A 13,727-nucleotide genomic window follows, 5' to 3' on the forward strand; every position below is an offset into this window, starting at 1 on the left:
GTTATGCATCTATATTTAGGAGGGTTAGATCCTTAGTTCTGTGCCTAATGACATTTCTGTGTTTGGTGGCATGTGGAATAGTAATGAAAAGTGGGTAACGATTGCTTTGAGTATGCTATCTGTCTAATCAGGAATTAGTAAAGTACATCTTTTACTGTGGACTGTGTATGCCCATAAAAATGGGTAGAGCTGGAGCAATCACTGTGATTAACAGTGAAGCATTTTACTTTCTGTAGTCCCTAAAGAGATGAAGTTTTGACATGAATAAAATCTCCTGAGGGATTTTCTCCCTGCTCCACTGCCTCACTATAGGGGCAGAGTTAGAACTGAATGCCTAAGCTGTGGATTTTTATACTTTCAAATATTTGGGTTTCTTTCCAAGGAACAACCAGCAACTTGAAAGTCACATTTCTGCCTGAAAATTTTGCACCTCTAGTTGCAACTATAGTTGTACCTATAGTTAAGTAACACCTAAGATTACTCTCATTTGAAATCAATTAGTGAAAAAATCTAATCTTTCATTTATTTTGTGAATGTGACAGCAATTTATGTATAGGCAGTTTCGCAGTGCCCTGTGTATAAACAGTTTTACTCTTGTAAACATCAACAGGGAGCAGAAACCTCTTAAAATAATTTAAAAATTCAGGACATACTATTTTTAAAGGGTGCTCTGTCTAAAACAGTATTTTTTAAAAATTAAGATGACAATGTAAATTCAAGTCCCAATCTGACTGAATTTCCTTGGTTTATAATGGTGATTTTTTAATGACAATTACAAAACTCTTGCAGGGTTTTTAAAAAAAAACATATTTCTCTTATGTGCTCTCAAGTTTAACTCCAGTTTTAACAAATCTATCTGGGACTATAAATGAGAAAGTGCAGATTTTTGTGAATTATACTGACAAACTATGTTTTAAATACAAAAAATACCTTTCTTTTCAATTTCTGCTTTATCATAATTCGGCCTCAATTTGGCCCCTTTGTCTGCCAACAATGCTACAAGTGCCTGAGTTACCACAAAGTTGGGTGATGTTACAAGCTTGTTTTCTTCTGCAATTCCTCGCAGAAAGCTTGGTAAAAATTTTCTTTGAATTGGATCATCAACTGTAGTCAAATTTACACCAGTCGCAGCAGAAATCAAGTTCTAAGAGAAAGACAATCACGTGAAAAAATTAAATTTATCCAAATGTTTTTAGTCAAACAAAAATAAAATCTAAAATGTACAGATTTTTCAAGAACTGCAGTTTATTTGTAGAGACTGTCATTTGCTAATCAACATTCTCTAATTATGCAAATATTACATACAAAACAGAATTTAAGACCTGTATCCCACAAGCTAATTGGACTGAATGGACTCCTGTGCCAGTGTGAAACAGGTTATTTGTTGCTTGCTGGTTCAGGGACAAAGAGTTTAATATGTTGTTATTGTCATTCATGTCAGCTAGGGAATTTAATCTATTGGAGAATTTTGAAAGCTTAGAAAGTTGTGGGTAGGAGAAGCCAAAACAAGATATGTAATAAAATCAATTACTTCATCTCAGAGTAGTTATAATTCCTTCACTTGCATACACTTCACAGTCAGTAAAAGCAAATCAATGAGATTGTGTGTTACAGAGATTATAGATATACATGACACGTTGCTACATATATCCGCTTTTTTACTGTTTTTCAAATCTGAATGTACAGCATTGAGTATAGTTGACTCAATAAAATGTAAGTAAGTTGTGTAACCAAAGATTGTTCCCTTTTAGAGTGACCTGTTTAAGCAGTAACAATTTAAAAAAAAACCCAACAGATTCATATTTTCCTTGGCAGATATACATCCCTAGCATCCAAATAAAGATACACAAAGTTACCAACAATAAAACAGACTTGTGCTGAAACATGAGGGAAAACTCCAAAAAGGGAATAATCTCTTCCATTTTACTTTCATATTGATTCTTTTATAAAAAGAAAGTTGATAAACATGAATAAGTTTCAGCTACATTTTTCAACCAGTCCTTTGTCATGGAAATAACTTTTCACATCCAGTTGCACATTGCATGGTGGAGCATACAATATCCTTGGCATGTTAGTGCCTTTTGAATGTAAACCATTTTTCACAAAATTTACCACTTCAACTCTCATATAAAAATTTCAAGGGTAAAATTCCAGAGTTTTAGGCAAATGTTTGTATAGAAATAACAATCCTACCTGTGTACACAACTGTACCAGCAGTTTTGCAGCACTAGGAGTATTTGATGCCAAACAGCCTACAGCTGTACTCAGGTACGCCAGGCAAGATATAGGCTTGCTTGTTTTACTATGTACTCCTCTAGAACGCTCTGTAGAACTGGACATAGTGGATGGACTTGTTGAAAGGCCTGCTCTCCCTGCGGCAGCCAGGCACATTAGTCGTACCAAAGTTCGGATATCTGTTAAACCCAAGGACTCAAGACCAGCCGCAAGACTACAACTGGACCCACTGTCAAAAAAAAAAAAGCTTTAGTTTAGGTGGTTGGTTTTTTTTAATGTTAGGTTATGTGACAGACTCAGGCCAGTGGGGTACACGAGTCTGGTAGAGGGCAAATATACTGGTCACTGGATGAGTAGTTTTCTGTTCCCTGAGTGACCAGAGCAGGAGCTGCACTAGTGTAATCAGGAACCTGCTAGAAACAATTCAGGCAGACAAGCTGATTAGCACACCTGCAGCCAATCAAGGCAGGCTAATCAGGGCACCTGGGTTTAAAAAGGAGCTGACTCCAGTCGGGCGGGGAGGAGCCAGAGGAGAGGAAGTGTATGTGAGGAGCTGGGAGCAAGAGGCACAATGAGCTGAGAGTGAGAGGGTGTGCTACTGGAGGACTAAGGAGTACAACCGTTATCAGACAGCAGGAGGAAGGTCCTGTGGTGAGGATAAAGAAAGTGTTAGGAGGAGGCCATGGGGAAGTAGCCCAGGGAGTTGCAGCTGTCATGTGGCTGTTACAAGAGGCACTATAAACAGCTGCAATCCACAGGGCCCTGGGCTAGAACCCGGAGTAGAGGGCGGGCCCGGGTTCCCCCAAAACCTCCCAACTCCTGATCAGACACAGGAGGAGTTGATCCAGACTGTGGGGAAGATCACAGAGGTCAGCAAATCTGCCAATAAGCGCAGGACCCACCGAGGTAGAGGAGGAACTTTGTCACAGTACATAATAGGAAATTTCATTTTGCATACAATGTAACTATGACTAAGTGCGATTAATGAATAGAATACTGCTTGCTTGATTAGTGGGAAAGTATTTCCCTAGAAAAGGGTAGGAGAAAGAAAGTATTACCCCTAGTTTACAGATGGGGAACTGAGAAAGAGTCCTGATCTTGCAAATACCAATGTGCTAAATTTTAATAATGTGTGCAGTTGAACTTCAGAAGAAGGGACTACGCATGCTTACAGTTAACCACAGAGATAACTATGCACAATCCTGGGGACTAAGTAACTTCTTCACATCCACATCTGCGTCCTAAATACCCCCATGCTGTGGTATGAGGGCATAAAAGACTCCTGTACAGAGGCAAGAATTTAACCCTGATCTCTTCACTCCATATCAAGTGCCATAACCACAAGACCACCCTTCCTTTACTGATCTAGCTTTAGAAATTCTAACATCTGTCTTGTCTATTAGACTGTGAAGACTGTAAGCATTCCAGGGAAGGGACCTTCTTACACTATGTGTTTCTACAATGTGCAGCACAATTGGGCACTAATCTCAGTTGGGTCCTCTAAGCATTAACCATGATATATAAAGGAAGAAGTGTCTTTTAGGGAAGGAAAGTGAAGAGGCATGGCAGACTGGGGTAAGAGATGGCACTCAAAAGAAAGCCCTCCTCATAAAAGCAGCATCAAATTATTTAAAATAAGTAACACTGACCCCACCGGATAACAACACTGAAGCCCTAGCAAATACAAGCTGATAATTAAATCCAGAGGAAATAAAGAATGTCACAAACCTGACAGACAATAGCGAGAGTGCTCTCATAACCATGGTTCTTGCAAGAAGCACTTGGGCTGCTGCTGTCACTCTTCTTAGTGCCATAACACGGTCATGTGGATTTACTAGAGCAGCAGCTTGTTCCCCCAGGGTTATCCTGCCAGAAGAACTTTTTTCTATTGAGCCGTGACAGCCTTAAAGATAATAATGATTTGAATTAGAGTTAAACAAAAAGGGACAATTTTACTGTGCTATTAAACACAAAAACTACTGTATACAAATTAATACAAAATTTGCAGATTTCAGTTTGTGAGTCCTTATAAAAACTAAGCACTGTTTGTATACTCCTAAAGTTCTACACCTAATTTAGCCTCTTTTAATTTTCAGCAGATTGGGAACAATTTGACAATAGCCAAAATGCATTACAAAAACCCTTCAAAACAGTGGGCTAGACAGACCTCACTACTACAATCTGATCTCCAAGCATGGCCCCCTGTGAGAAGTCCATTTAAGTTACTTAACTCCCCCAGGGGCTCAGTGGTCCATGATAGTGAAGGCCATTGCAGGACTGGGGCCATAGGGTTAACAGAAAATCACAGGTAGAAGTTCTTTTGTCAATATAAAGCGTCTTGTCCCTCCATCACTACAGCTTCTCTAAAAAACAGGAAAAATTAAGACCTGACCACATTTCCTGATGTTAGAAGGCTGGGCAGACTGACTGATCCATGATATCATAACTGCCCCTATAAGCACACACCAAAGAAAACAAAATGTCTATACTTTAAATTAGACTTGAAATATACCTCCTTCGCTCAAATTTACCTATCTGCATCAAAGTCTCCTCCATACTGTTGGTGGCTGTGACCATTGCAACTGATGCTCCTAGTGGATCACTGTCAGGGAACTGAACTGCCTCAGGTACAATACGGCGATCATTTAACCCTAGGGGGCCAGCCAGTAACTCAAATTCCTCTTCTCCTGTCAGCTTTTCATCTTCATCAACATCCAACATATCCCAGTCTTCTAAGATTGGAGAAATAAACAAGGATGAGGCACAAAATCTAAACTAGTGCTATCAACTGTGCAATAATGGGATGCATTTTAAGTAACAGCATGCTTGTTGGTCTCCACCTCCCACTCAGCCCTGTTTTTCTTTGGGACAAGAAAGTACCAAGAATAGAATCCTCTTTCAATGAAGTCCGGTGGAACAGTTTTGATAGCTCCCAGAGCTAGGATGGATTATACCTTCGGTCTTAAGTAGTCTTTGTGAGAGAGGTCCCTGGAGAGGGACGGGGAAGGAAGTGTATGGAGCTGAATAGGATGGAATAATCTGTAGAAATCACTTCTAGGATCTGAAGTGATGAGCTGCTAGGAAGGAAGGAAATGGGAGGGATGATCTCCATACAGGTGAGGGGGGGACAGGTGCAGTGTATGATCTGGGATAGACAGTTTGTGACTTTCAACTAATCGGTCAAAACAGGCATTTTGAGGATGTCACTGACTGAGAGGTTGCTAAGAAGAGGGTGTAAATTTGGGCTTTTGGCTCGGATAGTGGGGAGAGGTTTGGCTGGTCTGATAGTGGACTGAGCAAGACTGTTGAGATGTCTGCAATTTGATATCTTTTCTTTTTGTTGCAGCTGTACAGATGTCCAAAGACTGTAGTGTTACCCGGGAGTCTGTAAGAGAATGAAGGGACCCATCCACAAAATCACTAAACAACTTAGGCCCCTCAAAGGGAAGATCCTTGACAGTTTTCTGTGCTTCCCTGAGGAGGTCAGAATACTGCAGCCAGGAAGCTCGATGGATAAATACTGTCATAGCCATGGAATGTGAAGCCTGTCGGCAGCATCAAGTAAGGCCTGGAGAGACCCCCTCACAACTCTCTGGCCTTCTGTAATGAGGGCCTGAAATTGTTCTCTCTGCTCCTGAGGCAGATGTTCAATAAAAGATGAGAGTTCTGAATAGACTGTGAAGTCATATTTTGCAACCAGGGCTTGATAAATAGCTACTCTGAACTGCAAGGAGGCTGAGGAGTAGCTCTTGTGGTCCAGAAGGTCCAACTGCTTTAGCTCCTTATCAGATGGTATTGAATGGGATCAGTGTTACCTTTTCCATTTGTTAACAACTGCAACAACCAGAGAGGAGAGGAGAGCAGAAGGAAAAATATACTCCAAGCCTCTTGATGGGATGGGATGGGATGGGATGTAGTACCTTTTGTCAGCTCGTTTACACATGGATGGGACAGTAGCTGGGGAGCGCTATATTCTGCATGCTAGGTTAAGCAGAGCATCGTTGATAGGAAAGGTCTGCTACCCTTTTTATAAGGTCTTGGAAAGCCTTAAAAGTCATCAGTATAAGAAAATTGGAGAGTTCTGGCAGCCTCAGATGGTACGGATGAGGACTTGAAACAAGGTGTAATTTATTACTCTTCTGTTGGTTCCTCCTCTGAGAGATGTATCTGTGGAGCAGGGCCTTGGGGCATCAGTTAATGCTCCTGACAAGTCCTCTTTTGAGAGCGTAACCTGTAAAAAGAGTTGCCATAAAGAGCCCATGGATTCCACTAAGCATAAGGAAAACAGGCAGGACTCCAAGGCTGACCTTGCCAGAATAGCCAGGTATGCTTCTTGCTAACAGCCTCCCGCTTCAGTGGTAACCTCAAAAGAAAAAGGCTGGAAGGGAGAGGAACATTGTACAGCCAACTCTGAGTCAAATGAGGGAGCACCTCCTGCATCCACACGTTGGGGGATGGGGAAGGGAGTAGGACGAGTGTGGAGTAGTGCCAGTACCCAGTTGTCAGATTGGCACCAGGCCCCTGTAAGAAACCTATACTTGCATCGGTACAGAGGTTTGAAAAAGATGGTGAGGCAGTGCCAGATAATGTTGTACCACTACCAGCCAGAAATAAACCTCAGTACCCTCAAAGAGGCTGCATGGAGACCATGTTGGTAGCAGTACGCCAGTCACCAAAGATGAATACGGAGGGCAAGTAGGCTCTTGGAGGTAAGCTGGTACCAATGATTTGGGCTCTTTAAGGATTTGCAGGTCTTCATGAGATAGGAGCCTGGACTGTACCAGGGACTCTGGATTGGGTTCCTCCGGCATCAGAATGTCAGGTCGTACTGAAGACTGTACCAAAGTGTGATCAGTACAGCTTTTGCTTCTGGCTACAGAAGACAGTAACAATGAGGACTGCACCTTAGCTCTGAACTTGGGAGGCACTAAGCCCAGTGTTCGTGCCGTCTAGACGGCTTTTCAGTATGCAAATAGTCTTCTTAGCTGGCACCCTGGATGCAGTCCTAGAGGAAATGGGAACCTCAGTGGCACCAATATTGGGATGTGAGGTAGGCACGGACTTGTTACTGTCTGCATACTTGGAGTAGTGTCCGCAGGGGTGTTCCAAGTTAGAAAGTAGTTGTAACATGTTACAAAGTAGTATATTTATGAAGTATTGAAAAATCATGTAACAAAAGTTTCATAAAAGTAATACGTATCTTTAAAAACTCAGAGTAAAGAAATACCTTCATATACACTGTCTTGCTTGCCTATTAAGTCAGGAGCCTGGCCTTTGTACCTGCACCAAACAACAAGAATATTTTATTAACAGCATACTAAGTAACAAAATGTCTCAAAAGAGCAATGATATACACATATATATTTAAAAATAGAACTATATTACAGTTAGGCAATATGTAAAATGTTTTCTGAGGATTGCTGCTCTGGAGCAATAGTCTATATTTAATAAAAGGCCTGTTAAGAGTGGGAGTCTTATAGCATACATCCTTCAAAAAAAAAAAATCCATTTTGTGATACTGAAAGAAGGATCCAGTGCTAGTACTCCTAAAAAATATTGTAATAGCTTCATTTTTAAAGCTGCTGGGCCAATCAAACTACTTATTTGTTTCTTAGTAAAATGGATTTAACAGGGCTTGAATCTAGGCTCCAAGACTTGTTTATTACATGTATTTTGGAAAATTATTAAAAGATGAAAGGATTTAAATTTCCCTTTCCACAAAAGGTGTGATTTTAGAAAGATTTTTAATCTCAGTTACCACCAACAACACTGGTACAAACTGTAAAGCCTGCAAACCAAACTCTTCTTAAGATGCATACTTTGATGGATGTTTTCAATTTTCCCTCTTGATGAAATTTCCCAAACCTAACGAAATCTCCCACCACAATTTTCTTTTATACCTTTCTGATGTTGATGTCTTGGATTTACTTTTCAAGGCCAAATATTTCTCTCTGCAGCTGCCACATAATAAGTAGTATGGATTTCCACTTCCACATTCACCACCGAACCATCCATCGACATAGGAACCATTGCTACGATAGCCTTGTCGATTTGCACTACGGCCACAACCAGGGTGATTTCTTTTCATGTGTTGATTGAAGCTGACAACACTGGATTCACACAATTCACAAACTACCACTTCTTCTCTGTCTTCAGACTCACAAACATGCTGTATAATATAATTTTCATACAAAATTACTAGATATAGAATAATTATGCTCATATTAGAAATAAGAGTACTTCTATTTTTAAGTGGGTTTTTCTATTTATGTCTGTTAAGCATGCATGACAGTATTTGTGCTGTAGGTTTTACTTAGAAGCAGACCGAAGGTGGCTAAGTTATTGTGGGTGGGGGAAGGTGGCAGGTGTCTTTCCCTTTTTGATTGTAGTACATTTCCATTAAAAAAAATCTTATACCTGTGCACTCTCTCACCTTGATCAAGCCCAGTTTAGCTAGCCCGATGTGTAATAACTTGTTCTTCAAAACAAGTATAAGTAGTTGATCTTTCAATTTATGCTTCCACAAAGTACAGAAAGGATGATTTAAAAAAAGGAGGGGAGAAATGTCCCAATATGTCATATTATCAGATCTTCTGCCTCTAAATTCCTTACAATCTAGTCCTCAAGAATCATTCTGCTTCCGCCCACCAAAGACTGTATGAGTTATTCATTTATTGGCAGAGTCTGGATACAGAACAGGGAAAAAATGTAATAATTTTTCAGACTGTTGGCAGTGAGTGACACTGATTACTGCTCAAGTCTACACATACCGTACACCAAAGTGTCTGAATTTGGAACTCACTGATTGAAGATGGCAATTCTACCAAAACCTGGTAGTATTGTCAAGAATCTCAATTTAAACAGACTTACTAGGAACTTAAATACACATGGCCAAATTTTCAAATTCTGCCTTTGAAACTGCACATGCAAATATGTTCATATCATCTGACTCTGCAAATCAGGTAACTGCGCGTTACAAAATAACCCACAAGTTTCGACTGAGCGTACTAATTTGTGAAATCAGCCAACAAAGCTGCATACACAACAGCTAAAGAGGCTGCAGTTATTAAATTCATCAATCCCATTCTTATTATAGGGAACACTGAAAATACCACAATAAAGGGAAATACCATATGTGAGATAGTAATAGTAACGTTTTAACAGAACCTACTGTAATATGCATAGCAACACTGAACACAGTCACACTAAGATGGCAAGTCTAATTCGCCTGTAAATTACACTGCTGTAAATTAGGACTAACTCCACTGAAGTCAATGGAGTTACACAGGTGATAGGAGAATAGAGCCAACTATATCAACTTTTGCAAAACATAGAGGTAGTAATATTATTATAGGACACTGTCATAAAAACAACAAAGCCTCTCAATCCTCTTTATATGACTACAGTGAAGGGGAAAAAAGCTAATCTGGACTAATGGTTCCCTCTAAATACAGAAAACAAACTTTCACTGCTATAATTATGATATAACTGAATGATGAACGGGCACTTTATTCCATTTCACTGGACATTGTCTCCTGTCAGTTTCGTTTGTTTGCTTCGTTTGTTCTAACTGAAGAATGGTTAGCAATTGTTTTATCCTTCTACTGCTTTATCCCACATAAATTTAGCAATCTAGTACAGGCATTTGTTTTCTAAAATTGGATGTCATGATCAAAATAAATTAGCTAATGTACCACTTATTCTTTTTCTTAGGGAAGAAACTAATGAAGTATGTGCAGATGAACACAACAAGAATCAACAGAATAAATTAGTTATGTACAGCTCTCTTCTCATTAAAGTGATGCTACAGACATCAAAGTAGCTTTAAGCACTATTATGGTTTAGAAACTCATTATGTCCAAGCAGAAAGCTATCAATGCAATGTGTTATTTTATTTATAAAATATGATTTTGCAAAAAGCAGTAAATAAGTAAAAGCAGCCCCAGCTGCAGTCACACACACCCAAGTAGGCCAATCCAATACCTCTGGGATCCACATTCCCAGAATATCATTATCACTGGCCAGATCCTGTCCAAACATTGCTTCCATTGCTTCATCATCAAGGTCAATTTCTAACTCTTCATCCAAGTTGAAGTCATATAAGGCTCCTGGATCTTGCTGCAAAGATATTCCCTCTCTCCGACTCTGATTTCTGTGAGCCTGTACAGAGCGGTATAATCCCGCTCAAATCAAAGAGAAAACATTCTTTACTTTGCATGTAATCAAAATGATAGCCCATTCAAAAGCTTTTTAAAAATACTACTAGTAAAATTAATATATTTTTATTCATCACTGTATAAAAGAAATTAAGCTAAATATATACTGAAATATGTATAAGAAGGATTTATATTTGTAAAGTTCCATATTAGATGCTAAATACTCTCTTCTCCCAAATTTACCAAATGAACAAAGATGTTCGAACCATTTTAGTGCACTTACCAGCACGCGCTAACAATGTCCGGGCAGCTAAATCAAATTTGTGTCTCCTTGTTACTGTTGACCGACCTCTTGAGGGGGGTCCACTTCCAGAAGCTGCATTCTCTGCATGATCCATATTATCAGGACTGGGAGAACAGTTTGAATATTCAACAGGTAAGCCAAAAAACATTTTGCATGGATCTTACAAAAAAAAAAAAAAGTGAAAACACTGATGGCAGTAAATTCAATTTTCTCCCTCCAAAAAATGAACTTCAGAAATTTATCATCTTGTGTTTATGCATATTTATACTATAACCCCCATTAATAGTGAGAAGGAGTTGCATGCATGTGTCACATCAGCAAAAGAACACAAGAAGGCTGACGTGCCATCCTTGACTTACTCTGTGGGGCCTAGATATTGCAGGAACCTCAGAAAAGTATTCATTTTACATTCTGCACACTAATATAGCATAAACTGGGAAACAACAGAAATATCTACATCTGTTTATCTCCTCAGTCACTCTCCCTTTTTGACAAACGTAAGGATATTTGTATGGAAAAGTAATCTTTAAATGTGTGACCCCTAATATTTATTCTTCACCTGAAGTTAAGTCTCTGTGACATTATAATTATCTCTAGAGCCAGTAATTGTGACACCCAGGACCAAATAGCGAATCAGGATTAAGCAACCAAACAAGATAAACTCAGAAGACAAAATGACATGTTTTTCACACAAATAATACTTCCTACTAATAAAAATCTGAATGGACTTATAAATAGGCATAAGAATTATGACACAGGCACAACTGTTTTTACATAAAATGTTTTTCCCCTCACAATTTGCAATATCTACTCTCTAAAGGACAGAATCATTCTTATGAGATAAATATCAATATAAAATAAAACACTATTCTTTCCTTTCTAGAAAACAGAGTTTAAATCTGCCTGAGGTCAAGAGTGTGATTAAGATTGTTGGCTTTAGTTTAGTTCCTGATTGATGTATCTCTTCATCATAGTGTCACCATCTAATTTAGCATAACCAGCACAACTGAAAGTGCTTTTGACTGACAGGTATTAACATTATCCCTCTCCTCAGGAGTGGGCCAAAACTTAAAAAGGAAGTGAAATTAAGGAATGCAGTCACATTATAAAGCTTAGTGAGAAAACATGCATGAGCACTACATTTTAAAAAATGAATAAATTAAACATCCAGTGAAATTTCTCTTTTCATTGTAGTCAGACCATTAATATCATATGGTTTAATTATCTTGGAGGGGGATATATTCAGTTTATTTTTTTTCTTAATAAACATAATACTGTAACTAAACATAAACAAAAACTAATTTACTGACAACAACACTTCTACGCATATACCATTGTACAAAATTAATTCAAAGTGGTATTTTGGAGTCTTCTTCTTACAACTACCAAAATTGCTGAAATATCATCAGCAGCGTTCATACAATAAGAAAAGAACTATATTTTACCTTTCACTGAAACCTTCCTCCATTTCAGTGGCATCAGCTGAAGGGATATCTCCTGGTGATTGTAAATAACATTGTTCACTAGATTTTCCACTGCTTCCAGAAACTACTGTCCCATGATGTGAATCTGCAGTTCCTTCTGACTGGGGCTCTTCATCTTCTTCATTCCCAGGATGCTCTATCATCCACATGGCCAGCACTGTGATATTCTGAGCATCCGCTTCTCCTCTTGCACCTGAAAAGCAAGAAAATCTTACCTTATAATTTTATATCACTGTTGATGAAAAAATCCATTTACTCTTTCCATAACTGGTCATGGCATTTGTGAGTTCAAAGCTTATAGCATGCAGTGTTCCATTAAAAAAACCTGTTTCATATTAAACTGTGTTTTCAAGTGCAACAGGTATTATTCAACAAACAGATCACCTGTAGCTTCCATAGCTTTTGCAATTTGCCTGAGAGAGAATCCCATTTCTAACAATGGAACAGCAATGGCAGGTGGAGGAGGAGAAGTAGAGAGTCGACTACTTGGATCTGACAAAGCTAAGAGAAAAAGAAAAAAGTTAACTGATGTTTGCATAAGTTATCAATATGCTTTTGCCTTTCTTTGGTCTTTTGCATTTTATTAGGCTTCTTTAATCATTTATTCCATTATTAGTTGAGGATTAAGAATTAAAGAAAATTTGTTCCCTGAAAACTTTCTTTCTAACATCTTTACTAATCTGCAGCTCTGGATCATCTCCTTTCCATAATAAAACCAGAGCGAGTTCCTCTTCCTTTAATTGGCCAGATGACAGTTTCCAAGACTATGTAAACATTGACTTGCTCAATTAAGGTCAATGCAATTTTAACATTTTGAATTAATTTATTTATTTACATCCAGTTGAAACCCTACCAAGCTACTCTTAGATTGGGTTGACTAAATTCAGCTTAGTTGGACTTGGTTCAGAGGATCAACGACCTTAAAGAGATCACACCAAGATATTTTGCCATTGGTAGCAGCTAGACACACTTGCATAGCTGCTGAGGATACTTTAAAGTCTCTTTCAAGGGTGTACTGCAGAAAGGAGACAACCAGAACTATGGATTAATAAAGATGTTATGAAGGAGGAAAACGTAAATTGTATACCTCTATCCTGCATCATTCTGGAATATGAAAAACCTCTCTCCCCCTCAACACTGAACATCAAATCTAGAGAAGTTCATTTAGTTTTTATGTTTGAGTGACTAACATATGAGCTGATTTTTCTTATTATAATATTATTACTATTATTATATTATAAGGTGAACGTTTTACTGAGTGATGTAATTTGTTAACTCTGACATCAGCAGGAGTAGCGATTTACTGATGCAATGTACAAATTCTAATAATGGTACTTCCAACTGGATATCATCATTCCTCAGATAAGGGGGAAATAGTCAGAAAAAATGGTGCTATTTAAATTACTCTATTCAGTTTCAACTTTTTATATATTACTCAAAATAGAAGCTTGCCCCTGTAACTCACAGGCAGGATTAACTGGAGAGACTATATTTCAGAAATATATAGCAATGATGGATATTAGGAAACAAATCAATACATTCTAGAGT

At 38.5% G+C, this 13,727-nt stretch overlaps 1 protein-coding gene across 12 annotated transcripts in view; it reads right to left on the minus strand.

Moving 5' to 3' along the window:
- Positions 1 to 13,727, minus strand: part of HERC1 (HECT and RLD domain containing E3 ubiquitin protein ligase family member 1) — a 266,405-nt gene that overhangs the window by 95,271 nt on the left and 157,407 nt on the right. For 11 of the 12 annotated variants that reach the window (XM_030576957.1, XM_030576953.1, XM_030576956.1 and 8 more), the window contains exons 41-50: positions 12,564 to 12,680; positions 12,141 to 12,372; positions 10,675 to 10,799; positions 10,198 to 10,418; positions 8,136 to 8,404; positions 7,463 to 7,515; positions 4,767 to 4,967; positions 3,964 to 4,138; positions 2,194 to 2,464; positions 931 to 1,144 (exon numbers count right to left, since the gene is read on the minus strand). In XM_030576957.1, the coding sequence (XP_030432817.1) occupies positions 931 to 1,144; positions 2,194 to 2,464; positions 3,964 to 4,138; positions 4,767 to 4,967; positions 7,463 to 7,515; positions 8,136 to 8,404; positions 10,198 to 10,418; positions 10,675 to 10,799; positions 12,141 to 12,372; positions 12,564 to 12,680 (1,878 nt within the window). The remainder of the gene's footprint in view (positions 1 to 930; positions 1,145 to 2,193; positions 2,465 to 3,963; positions 4,139 to 4,766; positions 4,968 to 7,462; positions 7,516 to 8,135; positions 8,405 to 10,197; positions 10,419 to 10,674; positions 10,800 to 12,140; positions 12,373 to 12,563; positions 12,681 to 13,727) is intronic. The other variant, XM_030576954.1, reaches the window with a different exon arrangement.

The sequence above is a fragment of the Gopherus evgoodei genome, chromosome 10 (genome assembly GCF_007399415.2).
Source record: "Gopherus evgoodei ecotype Sinaloan lineage chromosome 10, rGopEvg1_v1.p, whole genome shotgun sequence".
Classification (NCBI taxonomy): Eukaryota; Metazoa; Chordata; order Testudines; family Testudinidae; genus Gopherus; species Gopherus evgoodei.